The following is a 15,987-nucleotide window of genomic DNA, read 5'->3' as shown; positions in this document are numbered from 1 at the left end:
TTTGAAATCTTAATGCCTAGGAAACAGAACAAGAGTAGAAAAAACTAGAAAGACGCATGATTTATTTTATTGGATTTTAGGATATGAATCGGCAATGCAGTATTTACGGCCTCTTTGCAAGGGTATTAAGAGTCAATCACATCAGGCAATGAAAATGATGTTAGCTCACTAATGGCCAGATTTATGGAATTCAACCTCACAACTTGCCACGGTGGGATCTGAACTCGCAACCTCTGGGTTGCTAGGCTACAGTGCCCAATTATAGCTACTTTGCCCTTGCTCACACTGTAAACAAACTAAAAAAAACATTAATCAGAAATTCCTGGAAGTGCATATTAAAGGCCGTGACTAGCTTATAAAGGTTATCAATCAAATGGAAATTATGCAGCTTTGTTCCAAGGATCTAGAGAAATGAACCCATTCCGTTAAAAAAAATCAATTATGAGAGTGAATCTCAAGGTTAAGACTGTGCAAAAACAAAGCATTTATAGGAGATTGAATGAAAATGCTTCAAAACCCTCTTGTCTTTAACTATGGTTCAGATGGTGTCATTTTCAGGTTAGTTTTAGTTTAAAGATACGGCATAGAAACAGGCCCTTTGATCAGCGATCATCGCATATTAACACTATCCTACACACACTAGGGATAATTTACACTTATACCATGCCAATTAACCTACAAACCTGTACGTCATTGGCGTGTGGGAGGATACCAAAGATCTCGGAAAAAAACCCACACGGTCACAGGGAGAATGTACAAACTCCATACAGACAGCACCTGTAGTCAGGATTGAACCTGGGTCTCCAGCGCTGCAAAAAACTACCACTGCGCCACCTCAATTCAAGCTTCACGCTTGAGACCCATGTATTTACTGCTAATTAATAATAGCTTAGATATTTTTGCTCAAGCATCTGGAGTGGAACGTGTTACACAAATATAGAACAAGGCGGTCTGAAGAAGGCTCAATCCAAAACGTCACCCATTCCTTCTCTCCAGAGATGCTGCATGTCCCGCTGAGTTACTCCAGCTTTTTGTGTCTATCTTCGGTTTAAACTAGCACCTGCAGTTCCTTCCTACACAGCTGATGTTCTAATGTTGTGCTGAATTTGTTCTGCACTGACAAGAAAGCTTTGATTATGGAGGTGAACGTGCTGGCGGCTCAATTAAGGCCAGAGTTGAGTCAAGTTGCAATACAAGTTCGGTTGTGGAGGACTAGATTTAATATACATATAAGAACACCACTGCTGGCAAAACAAGACTCCAAAAATACTCAAAGTACTGAAATATTGGAAACCTGAACTGAAAATAGAGAACACGGGAAATATCGATGAAGCTGCTGCTGTGAAGAAAGAAAGGATTTGAAGTCCAGAATCAGCAATTCCAATGAAAGGTTAATTGGGATATTCAATAAGTTTCTTTCACGCCAAGTGCTGCCTAGACCTACTGAATATTTCCGTTATTTTATTTTCATCTCTGAAATTTCTTTGGCCGGTTATACCTTTCATAATTCTCACCTGGATGGACAAACATCTGAGTACTCTGCATTTGGAAGAAGGACAACCAAATCTTTTCATTGATCTGCCAGTCCACACCTAGCTTCAATTTGTCATTCGTATTGATCAAAGTTTGTAGCTTTAGTTACAAGTGAAAAATATATTGAGAAAAACGCATTAATTATTTTTTTAAATATTACTTCAAGGTAATTTTGTATTCACAGTTTTTATAATTTTATCTGAAGCGCATGGTCCAATCGTGTCACTATTTAAGCACATTTAGTGTAGTGCAGTGATTACTTGTTCTATAAAACTGCAGCATGGACCCAAACAATATGTTCTGAATTATCAGTGCACAGTGGTGACAAGGTTGTGTCCCTGGTCTAATAATCCAGAGATTTGATATCATGATCACGATCGTGACATCATGATCACGACCGTGACATCACGATCTGGGGGACATAAATCCAAAACCCATCTTGGCTGTCAATTAAATAATTTAAGAGTAAAAATTGGGTAAAAATTATGTTTTTATTTTAATAATCCTTAAAGAAGGAAGCCTTCCATTATTCCACCATACCACTCCTGATCCACTGCAAGACTGTTAAGTGGAAACTGAAATGGTCCAGCAAGCCCCTATGTTGTATCAAATTGACAATGCATTGTGAGAGTACCTTGACCATTTGAACTTCAGGACCTAGAGAAGATAGCTCACCAGTCATTTCTGAAATGAACATCTAATATCTGACTCAGCGATGATGCTCAAATCCAATAAATTAATTTAAAATTTCATGCAACTAGTCCTAAACATACCTCAGGGTTTTTAGTTTTTATTGGTTCTGATCATAGGTCATTGATTTGAAAATTCGTGTCCATTTCTCCCTGATGCTATCTGACCTGATGAATAGCGTTTTTTTTTTTTAAACTCACACAGATGAGTCTGAAAACTGTAATGTCCAGATTCAGGAGCAGCTTCTTCCCGACAACCATCAGGCTATTAAACACTATAACCTCCAAATAAGTTCAGAACTACATTGACCTGCGGCAATATTTTTGTCTTGCACTATTGCACTATCTGTACTGCTGCTGCTAAGAACTCTTCATTATGTCCTTTTTGGGACATATGATGATAAAAGACTCATCTGCAAGAGTTTGCTTTTGCATATCTTAACCTTTAGTCCCCCTCAGTGTTTGTCTTCTTTCATCAAACACCCCATCGTTCGACCCTTCGGTTAGCCAATACTATATTGGGGGTTCACATCGAGAGTGGATTTCTCTCTTTCCATTCCTTCCCGCCATCAACAACCTTGAAGAAAGTATGACAGAACAAACACAAAAACACCTTCTGCACTACCATATGTCTTCTGCTGTTGAGAAAAAGCCACAGAAAGTATCTGTCTCAACAATCAGCCATAGAAGGGAATTAAAAAGTCTCTCAATGTGTGTGCATAAGATCATCTATCTATTCTAAAGGGGCTGTCCCACTGTACGAGCTAATTCAAGAGCTCTCCCGAGTTTAAAAAAAAATCAAACTGCATTTTCTCACTTTACGGAAGAAGTGGAATGTACGTAGCGGGTACGTCAGAGCTCGGGACGTCTCTTAGCGGCTCGTAACGCTAACGGCAGGTACTCGGGAAACGCGGTAAGCTCGTGAAGACGCGTGAAGATTTTTCAACATGTTGAAAAATGCCCACGAGAGCCCCGAGTAACTACGAGCAGCTAATACCGTTATTCTCCGAGTTCGAATCAGGGGAAACTCGGGAGAATTCTTGAATTATCTCGCGATAAACCTACTTTTTCACTTCTAGAGCAATATGCATTTTAATTTAGAGTATCGAATGTGTTTCGAAGTAATAAACACCTACATCGGACTTCTATTAATAAACCACAGGTTTGCTTTCAACACTATTATTCCATCCAAGCTCATCGCAAACTCATGGAACTTGGGAGTCAGCATTTACCTTTGCAACTGGATCCTCGATTTCCTGACAAATAGATCACTATGAGAGGATTGGTGAAAAATCATCCTCTACGATAATCCTCAATACTTGTGCCTCACAAAAATCTGCTCTCAGCTCCTTCTATACTCCTTATACACTCATGACTGTGCAGCCAAATACAAATCCAACTCAATTTACAAATTTGCAGACAACACCACTGTCTTGGGCTAGATATCAAATAATGATGAGACGGAGTACATGAAGGAGATTGAGAACCTCGTAATCTTGTGCCAAGACAACAACAACCTCAATGTCAGCAAGACAAACAAGATTGTGATCTGCTTCGAGAAGCGAAGTGATACATATAACCAGGCATACATTGTCGGCGCCATAGTGGAGATGGTTGAAAACGTCACCAAACTGAGGAGTTCTGAGGAGTAAATATAACCAGCAACTTTTCCTGGTCCAGCAACGGCCAAGAAAGCACACTGATGCCTCTACTTCCTTAGAAGGTTTAGAAAGTTCAGCATTCCCCCCCCTCCCCCCCAGCTGCTATCAGGCAACTGAACCATCCTCTCACCAACTAGAGAGCGGTCCTGACCTACCATCTACCTCATTGGAGACCTCATCGGACTTTACGCTGCACTAAATGTTATTTCCTTTATCCTGTAACTGTAAACTGTGGATGGCCTGATTGTAATCCGCCTTTTTGCTGACTGGATAGAACGCTTCAAAAAATATTTTCCCAGTACCTCGGTACATGCGACAATAATAAACGAAACTAATTCTGAACTAATTAGGACTAATTTGTCTCATGGAGGGAATTATTTTTAAAGCTAGCACTTTGCTTCGCTAATAAAATGTTAGTCCCTTTCACGGTTCTGTGGCGATATATGAGCGCTTTTCTGCATCAGGCATAGACATTTAGGCAACGCATGTTTAGAGTATCAGTCGTTTATAACTTCTGTAAAGTTGGTTAAGAGTCCGCTTCATCTTTGCGTGCTTTAAGGTCAGCGGCCTTTTAAAGGAAAACAACGCGCAAAGTCGGAACCTGAAGAGCAGCAAATGCAAGATCCAGGCTGGTGGAGGAACGGATCCCAGCTGTGGGATTTGCAACAGGGAAGCAGAGGTCGCCCGAGGGAAGCCGTGCGGAGTTGCGGTGGCTGCAAGCCAGTGCCACACGCATCGACAGATGGCAGTGTTGTGGATTCATCCTCCTTTTGCCTGACTCTAAGAACCGGATTTTTTGCACACACGGGAACTCTAGTCACCGATTCGTGTCGCAAGATTTTCTGCATTTTTCTCACTTTACGGAAGAAGTTTGCACTAATGAATCCTTTACTTCTCTCTGCCTGCCTGTTTCTGGAACAATAAATGAGGATGTTTGTAAAAAAAATTGCAACGAAGGACTTAAGCGTTTCGCTATCCAGCACAGCCCTCGGAAGTTCAAGGCAGAATACTTTATTTCTTTCAGCTGTGAGAATAGATGTTGCAGTGTAAAAAAAAAAGCGTTTGAACAGAAAGATGATTCCGGACTGACGCAGGGAACCAATTGGAAGATCAAGCCCTCCTCCCCGTGGCTCCCTGTGGTACAGTCTTGGCTAACCCGCTATTTAAACGGTGGCTTTGCAACACTCAACACAAAAAGCAACCAGTTTTTCCACGGTGTACGATCGCGTTCAAGAGAGCAGACCCCAATCCATCTTCTCTCAACTATTGCAACGTTTTTTTTTCCCCCTTCGACTTTCTGGGTTGCTCTTCACACCCCCTTCTCTCTCTGTCTCTCCCCATCACATACACTGAGCAAAGCACTGAGCTGCTCCCAAAAAGATGCGGTCTGTTTCAACCGGTCGAGCTATCTTATACTCGGCGTGGGTTTCCCTCGTCCTTGGCAGCACGGTGGATGTGAGCGTCCTGGTGCTCCTGCCGGTGGAGAACTCCTACCTCTTCTCCATGAACAGAATCAAACCTGCCATCGACTACGCTATCCAGAACCTGGCTCAGCCCAAGCTCAACTTCAACTTGCGGTACTTGGACTCGGAATGTGGCAACAAGGCTCTCTTTCATCTGGTCGACATGAGCTTGCTGCAGAAACCCGATGTCATCATGGGTCCCGTGTGCGACTACGCGGCGGCGCCGGTCGCAAGGCTGGCTTCCCACTGGAACATCCCGATGGTCTCAGCCGGACCCCTGGCATCTGGCTTCACCCACAAAGTCCCCGAATACTCGCACCTCACGCGGGTCTCCCCGTCCTACTCCAAGATGGGCGATATGTTTCTGGCCATGTTCCAGCGCTACAGGTGGAAGCGGGTGTCCCTGGTGTACGCGGAAGATTTCGAGGAGAGAACCTGCTTCTTCACAGTGGAAGGGGTCCACGTCGCCTTCGTCGATGCGGACTATCACATGCACTCCATCAGTGTCTTTGACGAGGACGATCAGTTTGACCACACCTTGCAGGAAATCCGCGACCATGCCAGGAGTGAGTGCACTTTTAAGTAACAACTTTCCGAAATGCACCCGTGCCTGTATTGCCATGCTTATAGCGTATGACCCCCGGCCTAATGGGAGAAAGATTACTTCGGTAATGCGTTCAATAAGTTAGATTCCAGTATTATATTCTCATTTAAATAATAATAATAATAATAATGGATGGGATTTATATAGCGCCTTTCTAATACTCAAGGCGCTTGAATAGTGCATTGTGTGCATACAGGTGAGTTTGGAGAGAGTGTAGAAAGATGATCGGTTTGTTGCACGGTTACGGACGCAGGTCTTGGTCAAATAAACTCGATCTACTTCCTGACAGATTGGAAGGGTTTAGTTTAGTATATTGTCACGTGTACCGAGGCACAGTGAAAAGATTTTGTTGTGCGCTAACCAGTCAGTAGAAAGACAAGGTACACAAAAATGCTGGAGAAACTCAGCGGGTGCAGCAGCATCTATGGAGCGAAGGAAATAGGCAACGTTTCGGGCCATGGCCCGAAACGTTGCCTATTTCCTTCGCTCCATAGATGCTGCTGCACCCGCTGAGTTTCTCCAGCATTTTTGTGTACCTTCGATTTTCCAGCATCTGCAGTTCCTTCTTAAACAGTAGAAATACAATACGCGATTACAATCGAGCCATCCACAGGTACAGATACAAGATAAAGGGAACACAAGGAAGCTCATGTGTGTGGATTCCATAAGTAGGTGGACGGGCCACTGGAATAAACGCGCCGTGTCTTACCGTGGGGACAGGGGATAAGGGTGCATATTAGATAACAGAGAGTGAAAGAGAGAGACACATACACGCGCACACACAAGAAACTGCAGATGTTGGAATCTTGGACAAAGTGCTGGAGGAACTCAGCGGGTCAGGCAGCAACTATGGAGGAAACGGGCAATCCAGGTTTGGGGTCGGGACTCTTCAGGCTGATGTAGTAGTGGGGAGAAAGCTGGGAAAGAGAAGGGGTGGAGCAAAATCTGCAAGTAATATAACCCTAACCGCCCCTCTTTCCCCCCTGCGGTCAGTTTAGTTTATTGTCACGTGTACCGAGGTACAGTGAAACGCTTTTTATTTTTTTTGTTGCGTGCTAACTAGTCAGCAGAAAGACAATACATGATTACAATGGATCCATTTACCGTGTATAGATATATGATAAGGGAATAACATTTAGTGCAAGGTAAAGCCAGCAAAGTCCGATCAAGGATAGTCCGAGGGTCACCAATGAGGTCGATAGTAATGCAGCACTGCTCTCTGGTTGTGGTAGGATAATTCAGTTGCCTGATAACACCTGGGAAGAAACTGTCCCTGAATCTGGTGGTGTGTGTTTTCACACTGGATTCTCTCCACCCTGGTGTGAACCCACTCTTCTCCCCCATCCCAGTCCCACTACTCCTTCCATCCCTCAGGTTATTTTGACTTTTTATAGCATCTCCCCAACTCCCATCATTTCCAACCACCCCTCCCCCCTGCCTTTACATTTGACTCATCTTCTCATCTTACCTAACATCCCTTTGTCTCATTTCCACCTTTAACCTTGTCACTCTATCCATCTGCTGACCAATTACCCCCCTTCACCTGTATCCATCTATCATTGCCAGACTTTGTCCCGCTACACCTTTTTTAAAAACAAAACATTAACATTTGTCAATGATGGGTCGTTTTCATATCTTGGGGTCCAATTTATTTCACAGCATCTAATGTTAATATTTATCAAACAATTACACCCATTTTTAATTTGAAATGAATAATTAGAGTGGTAAGGATTAAAATAACATTCCTCACCAAAAAGTATTTGGAGACTTTTAAAGGATTCCACTCCAGGCTGTGGTATTTTGCAGCACTGGTACTGCAAAACATTTAAGGTAACACCGAACGCCACTGTCACATAATATATCAAAACTATCAATATATTAAACTGACCAATATACAGCAACAATATAATCATAGAAATTCACTAATAATTAAGTAATTCAGTTGCTGAACATTAAACCCTCGATCTGGCCAAAAATGTTTGCCAAAACAAATGGGAGCATAATGAAGAAACAGGAAGGGTCTTGAAATGTCTCACCTATTCCTTTTCTCCAGAGGTGTTGCCTGACCTGCTGCATTACTCCAGCTTTTTGTGTCTATTAAGGAATTGCAGATGCTGGTTTATGAAAAAAAAAACCATGCACACAAAGTGCTGGAGTACACAGCGGGTCTGGTAACATCTCTGGAGAACATGAATAGGTGACATTTCGGATCAGGTCCATTCTTCAGATTGATTGTTGTGGAGGAGGTGGGAGGGAGAAACTGGAAGAAAGGAGGGACATGCCAAAGCCTGATGAGTGATAGGTAGATACAGGTGGATAAAAACCAGAGATGAAAAGACAAAAGGTGTGAGATAAGGATAGGAGAAGCACAAATGTGAAGCCAGAGGAAGGAATATTAATGGCAGGGAAGGGAAATGGGAGTGCAAGTTTGATAAGGGTATACTCAGGCAAAAAATCCTCTTTTAATTTCAATGGCACAAACAAAATATAGGCAGTTTCCACAAACTGTCTTGTCAATTTTAATTGTTTCTTCATTTTTACAGAAGAGATAAAGATCAGAATAACTTCTATATTGAATATTTAAAGGACTGCCACTCTGCACCATAACCAAATTAAATGCTTCTCGAAAATGTTCTTTGTAAATAATGCATGACTTTAACTCTTTCCCAATGCTTCACAATGAGATCCCTTCCTGTGCTAACTGGTTTTGCCCAGTTATATAACACGTATCCAACATTGGGAACATGTGTTATATAACACCCAGTTATTTTGTCTTGATATTTGCATTCTCCCAAATTGAGTTAAACTAAGACAAAAAACAAAATGAGAAATTTTTAAATTGTTAAACATTTTAAACTATTGTAACCATATGTTGTTAATCAATGCAGGAGTAGGGCATTCGGCCCTTCGAGCCACATAGACTTGTGCTCATCCATAACTCTGCTGCCTTCATGCTAACTCAGAGCAAACCCTGTTAACCCAGTTCCAGGCCAATTTTAAAATATTCATCATGCCAAAATTCTGCCCATCCCTATGATGTTCTGAAATATCTCCCTTTGCTCCAATTCTAGAACCGTACATTTTTTCTATTTTCATTGCTGCACCACAGTAATCATGACAAATGTTGCCCTAATGCATCTAATTACATTTTAACCTGATATCACCTGATGGGGCTTATTAGCAAATTTTCTTTGATAATGTTTCCATGACATGCTGAATGAATGTAAGTTGTTCTTGCAGTATTACTGACTCTGCCAACTTTGCTAAGTGAACACAAGCTGTTGGATTCTTCTAAAATTCAACAAATTCTTTGATATTTTATGGAGGGAATCCTGCTGCCATTGCATCAACTGGATAATTTGTGACTTCACTCCCCAAAACATTAGTTAATACGGCACCCTCTATGATGTAGACTAGCAAACCATTCAGTTGTTGGAAGATGGCTAATTCCAGGCAATGAACTCCAGTTTTGCTAGTGGGAATGAATATTAAGAAAATTATAAAGTTTCATTGTAATATTCAAAGCTGTATATCAGATCCTGCTCCAAGTATTACAGATTGTTTTATTCATTGGCCTTATCGCAATGCTATTTCCAGCGATGCTTGGCTTAATTAGTAGCATCTTTATTTCTGAGCTAAATGGTTTGAAGCTAAATGTTAACTTAAATTCCCACTCCAGCATTCACATACATATTTCAGCAATAATGGGAGTGCTGCAAAACCTGAAGGTTATACCTTTGTCAAATATTAAAAAAGGATTTCATCTGTCTATCAAATGGATATTTTAGGTCTACTGCAGCCGCTTACATAATAACTGTGACTGCAGTTCATGTTATTAATCACGTTTAAAAAATGTTGAAACTGGATGGGTTCTCCATATATTAAGTCCTTTTGATCCTACTTACTTTCTTGCATTAAAATAACCTTCTATTTCTTCTTACATTTCAATCTGCCTTAAAAAATGAATCTTAATTATTAATTTACATGGTCAGTTGTCTAGTATCAGCAGATTGTGGTTCCTTTCTCTTCCATTGATAACAGATTGGTTCTATTTGTTGTGGTGACCAACAGTCAGTATTACGTAAGTCAAGTCAAGTCAAGTCAAGTCTATTCGTCACATACACATACGAGATGTGCAGTGAAATGAAAAGTGGCAATGCTCCCAGACTTTGTGCAAAAAGACAAACAAACAAACAACCAAACAAACTACAAACAGAATCACATATTCTTTTACATATTAAATATTGTGGGCGGAAGGAAAAAGGGAAAAAAAACAGCAATTTAAAAAAAAAGCAGTAGAGTGGTACAGTAAAAGTTAGTCCCTGGTGAGATAGGAGTTTACAGTCCTAATGGCCTCTGGGAAGAAACTCCTTCTCAACCTCTCCGTTCTCACAGCATGGCAACGGAGGCATTTGCCTGACCGTAGCAGCTGGAACAGTCCGTTGCAGGGGTGGAAGGGGTCTCCCATTATTTTATTGGCTCTGGAGTTACACCTTCTGATGTATAAATCCTGCAGAGGGGCGAGTGAAGTTCCCATAGTATGTTCGGCCAAACGCACTACACTCTGCAGAGCCTTCTTGTCCTGGGCAGAGCAGTTCCCAAACCAAATCGTGATATTTCCGGACAAGATGCTTTCCACAGCCGCTGAGTAGAAGCACTGGAGGATCCTCAGAGACACTCTGAATTTCCTCAATTGCCTGAGGTGGTAAAGGCGCTGCCTTGCCTTACTCACGAGTGCTCCGTCGTGTGATGTCCATGTCATATCCTCAGAGATGTGGACTCCCAGATATTTAAAACAGCTCACCCTATCCACAGTATCCCCATTTATCCTCAATGGTGTGTACATCCTCAGATGATGTGCCCTCCTAAAGTCCACGATCAGCTCCTTAGTTTTTTTGATGTTCAAGACAAGGCTGTTGTCCTGACACCAGAGTGCCAGATCAGCCACCTCCTCCCGGTAGGCCTTCTCATCGTTGTCTGAGATCAGGCCCACCACCACAGTGTCATCAGCAAACTTGATTATTGAGTTGGAGCTGAACCTAGCCACACAGTCATGTGTGTACAGGGAGTACAATAGGGGGCTGAGGTACAAAAGGGGGCTAAGTCATGGTTTAAGATATAACTTTGTTGTTTATTTTAGTCATTCACACAAGACTTGCATTATAATTGGAAGGATTTTGTGACTTGTCCATGGGCCATACATTACATGATTTGAATGGTGCCAGATGTGACATTTTTGATTATCAACTGTATTTTAGTAATAAATAACCCCTAAAGAAAAGTACAGTGAAGATCAAATTTTAATGCAAGGCATCAATACTATGACATTATTGCCATTTTGCATGTTTAACTATGATTCTTGTGATACTTTAGCCTATCTGCTTTCCATCTTGAGCCACAAATAATTATTTTACTTCGGAGTCACGTGAGTGACTACGTGAAGAGCCCGCTCAGCACGCATGCGCGGCATTACGTTCAGCAGTTCAACAGCGGCCGCATCGGGAGTCAGGCGCTCCCACTACAGGTGAAACAACGGACCGTCAGGTAAGCTCTGAGGTCGGGTTTTCTTTCACAGGGAGCCTTCTGCTTTTCAGGCAGAGAAGAAAGGCTCTTGGACAAACCTGTCCCCCGCTCGACTCCACGGAGGAGCGTTCCATCTGGGGGGGTGGGGGGCAGCAACAAGGCGGTAGGACCGCTTACCCGGCGCTCCGCTATTTCCCAACACCGTGCCGAGCCCAGCCCCGCTAGCGCCTGAGCAGCGGGCTGGAAGTAAAGCCACGGAAGAGGCGTCCGGCCGGTGGCTTCCGACTTGTCGGACGGGGACATCTCTCCACCCGCACGGGGAGGGGAGACAGGCGCCTGAGCCGCTGGAGCGGCTCCTGGAGCAGGAGCTCCAGCGGGACGTGCTTCGTGAGGGGCGCTCTCGCAGGGGGAGTTCAGGCACTCCCTCCACAGTGTCTTGTGCACTGTCCATTGCTTCCTCCTTACCCGAGGGTAGCTTTGGTGACCAGGACTGGGCTGGTCAAGAAGAGGGGACGATGGCTGAAGATCTTGGGAGTATGCAAGGGGTGCAGGAACAGGAAGAGCTGCTAGGTGTGGTGGACCGCTATGTGGCAGCCCCACGTGCAGGAGGCCGTTAAAAGCCTGACGTCAGCCATCACATCGTTTGCTCGTTCCGTGGACAAATACGGAGATGACCACAACCTTCGTAAACAAATCATAAGACCTGCCATAAAATCCTAAATTTGGGGGGTTGTGCATACCCCAGCCACTGAGCCAGACCCACTGCTCTTTGGCAAAAACCTCACAAAGCATATGAAGGATATGGAAGAGGCTTTTGAAATACTTTCGATCTCATGAGGGCACGCCCGGGACGAGCAAACCAAAAACAATAATTCCTAAGCAGCAGCACCCCATCGCGTCCATCAGTCAACGTCTACCATATGAGACTGGTGAAAGCTCGGGGTCCGCATTCTATCCCCGGAAGTCTTCTTTAGACCAGGGCCCAGAGCGGACCCCATGGAAAATGCGCCACCCCCCAACATCACCGCCACGTCAGACAACGTGCAACACTCGTTGGACCGGCAGGAAACAGAAGAATACCCATAACCATGGAGGTAGGTGGGTCTGGTTCTTACCAGCGTATAGACAATAGGGGCTTAATACTAACAGGGGGGAGATTACACCTGTTTAAAGAAGCACGGGAGTCTATCCCGAGTGATCAGTATATACTCAATGGCACTAGTGGATACAAATACAATTCATACTAGAAAAATTGCCACCAGTTCAACATTCACCCCAGAGGGTATTTTCCCCTCTCCGTTAAAGAAACGAGAGGGACAAGCTGAACTGGTGAGACTAATTACAAAGGGTATCATGGGAAAACATGAACCCTTGGAATTCGTATCAAATATATTCACTAAACCCAAAAAAGATGGTGGATGTCGCATCATCATTGACTTAACTTCACTAAATATGTTTGTTAAGTATATACATTTCAAAATGGGAACGGTTGTTACTGCCAAACAACTAATTTCCAAAGGATACTTCATGGCAAGCATTGATCTTAAAGATGTTTACTATTTAGTACCATTCACAAGGATCATCGCAGATACCTGAAATTTACCTGGATGGGGCAGCTATAGCAGTTTAAAGTGTTACCCAATGGGTTTACATCAGCCCAAGATTGTTCACCAAGATACTAAAACCAGCTCTGGCAATATTCAGAAGACAAAAACATATTGTCATGGCAAATCTTGATGATATCTTAAATGGTAGGCAAGACCATGGAATTGACTATGTTAGCTGTATCAGCTACCAAACAGTTATTCGAAACCCTGGGATTGTCTTACATCCAGATAAATCTAAGTTGAAGCCATCCACAATCATGGACTACTTGGGCTTCACAATTAATTCAGTCTACATGACTGTAACATTGCCAAGAGACAAAATAGTTGAAATTGGCACAATCATGCAACAATTTAATGGTCAACGAACTACCAACTATTCGACAAGTAACAGAGTAATTGGGAAAATGGTAGCAGCATTTCCGGCTACATAATTCGGACCTTTGCACTGTCAAAACTTACAAAGAGCAAAGGTACAGGCACCAAAAACGACATACAGGTCATTATGATCGTGTCATGAAGTTACCCACTGAAGCAATATCAGAACTACAATGGTGGGCAAAAAACATTTGGCATAGTTTTCAGCCCTATTATCATCACTAACCCTACGTTAGTTATCCAAGCAGATGCCAGTGCTCAAGGCTGGGAAGCAACTAACTCTATATCCAGCACAGGTAATAGATGGACTAACCCAGAGTCATCATTACCACATACACTGGGCATTAATTATCTAGAGATGTTGGGTGACTTTTATGGTTTAAAGCATATGCACAAATATGCATCACTTGCATGTACGGTTACAAATAGATAATACTACAGTGGTGGCCTACATTAACCATATGGGCGGCATAAAATCGGTATCATGCGACAAGTTGGTCAACACAATTTGGCAATGGTGTGTCGAAAGACATATTTGGCTATCAGCAACTTACCTGCCAGGTAAGCTAAATACAGTGGCAGACACCAGCTCACGTAAATTTAATGACAACATTGAATGGATGTTAAAACCCCAAAAAAATGTTTTGCAAAAGTTATCAAGCAATATGGCATGCCAGATATCGATTTATTTGCATCAAGGCTAAATCACCAGGTACCTATGTATGTCACTTGGGAACCAGACCCTGAGGCAGCAGCGGTAGATGCGTTCGCGCTGGATTGGGGAAATTCTTCTTCTATGCATTTCCTCCCTTCTGCCTCATCAGTCGGGGACTACGCACAATACAAATGGACTCTGCTTCAGGTATTTTGATAGTACCCGACTGGCCTACGCAGCCATGGTTCCCAATACTCCATGACATGGTTGTTGAAACTCCGATGGTATTCCCCAGTGACCCAGAGTTGTTAACACCCATTGTCGGGCACAAGCCACCCGTGCCATGAAAAAAAAAATTGCAGATTCTGCACAAACCACTTCTGGGACTGGGATTATCAGAACAAACCGTCGACACCATGTCAGCATCCCTCCGAACATCCACTAAAAAACAGCACTTGTCCAGCATCAAAAACTGGGAGAAGTACTGCTTGGATACAGGGACCACCTACTCAACCGCTACAGTCACCAACGTACTGGAATTCCTGGCGAACCGTCACCACGATGAAGGAATCAGCTACAGAGCCATCAACACAGCTAGAAGTGCCCTGTCTGTCTATTTAAAACCAGCTCCAGGACAACAGGCCATGGGGTCCCACCCGCTGGTGGTCAAACTAATGAAGGGTATTTACAACTCTTACCCCCTAGACCAAGGTTCACCCATACATGGGATGTCAGTGTGGTCCTGACATACCTCAGGGGATGGCCACCAGCCAGATCCCTCAACCTGGAACAATCTGTGCTCAAAACACTCATGTTGATGGCACTTGTATCTGCACAGAGGGTCCAGTCACTACACCTATTGCGACTGGACAGCATGCTCACAGCTCCAGACCAGATCTCTGTCGTTATCCAGGGAATGATCAAACAGAGCAGACCAGGAACACCTAATCCAGTCGTGGAATTCCGGGTTAAAAAATACCATTGTGTTTTTCTACAAAAAGATTCATTGGTTGATTACGATAACACACTTCCTCCCTCAAGGACTTCGGCAGTGCGTGAAGTAATACCTGTTACACGGTTTGAAATTACAGAGCTTTGAAGTCTTCACGTAGTCACTCACGTGACTCCGAAGTAAAATAGTAAGATTAAACGAGAACTTACCAGTTTGAAGTTTGATCTGTATTTTATGAGGAGTTACGATGAGGGATTACGTGCCTTCCGCTCCCACCCTCAATAATATGGGTCAAACTGATAAACTGATGTCTCCTTTTCTTTACTATGTTTACTTCAATAACTGTGTCTATCTGTGATTCCACACCGCTGCTTTGAAGTATGCCGCGCATGCGTGCTGAGCGGGCTCTTCACGTAATCCCTCATCGTAACTCCTCATAAAATACAGATCAAACTTCAAACTGGTAAATTCTCGTTTAATCTTACTATTAGATTCTGCCTTTACCTGTTGAAAGAGATCTAAATGTATTACTACACTGAAAGTTGAGGAGGTTGTTACATAACCCAAGCTGATGAAGAGAGAGGTGAAGATTCTGCTCGCAATGCATGAGGCACTCTTTAAATTGACCACAAAATCTTTGGCTTTCTTTTGCCCCACTTGACAATTTGTGATGTTGCTGGTTGTGAGAAGCACAAAGAACAGAAGCTATGCTGCATGTTCAATGCATAAGCAGGTACAGGAACGACCATCATAATATCTATGTATTTGAGATTATCACCCATTTGAAGTCAACGAGCGGGAAGCATAGTTAATTTCCAATTACTATTGATTATGAGTAAATCTTCTAACACTTCAATAAACGATCCCATTCTTAGTTACTTCAAAATATTGAAACAATACCATTCTTAGTTACTTCAGGTTCACC

General features: G+C 42.9%; 1 protein-coding gene across 4 annotated transcripts in view; it reads left to right on the top strand.

Moving 5' to 3' along the window:
- Nucleotides 1-4,612: 4,612 nt before the first annotated feature.
- npr3 (natriuretic peptide receptor 3) overlaps nucleotides 4,613-15,987 on the top strand; it is a 93,057-nt gene continuing 81,682 nt past the window's right edge. For 2 of the 4 annotated variants that reach the window (XM_033031372.1, XM_033031363.1), the window contains exon 1: nucleotides 4,615-5,912. In XM_033031372.1, coding sequence (XP_032887263.1) covers nucleotides 5,264-5,912 — 649 coding nt within the window. In that variant the 5' untranslated portion in view covers nucleotides 4,615-5,263. Of the gene's footprint in view, nucleotides 5,913-15,987 lie in introns of all 4 variants that reach the window. The other 2 variants (XM_033031390.1, XM_033031381.1) reach the window with 2 other exon arrangements.

This window comes from Amblyraja radiata, chromosome 1 (genome assembly GCF_010909765.2).
Source record: "Amblyraja radiata isolate CabotCenter1 chromosome 1, sAmbRad1.1.pri, whole genome shotgun sequence".
Classification (NCBI taxonomy): domain Eukaryota; kingdom Metazoa; phylum Chordata; class Chondrichthyes; order Rajiformes; family Rajidae; genus Amblyraja; species Amblyraja radiata.
Note: the sequence above shows the minus strand (reverse complement) of the source record. Positions and strands in the feature narration are given on the sequence as shown.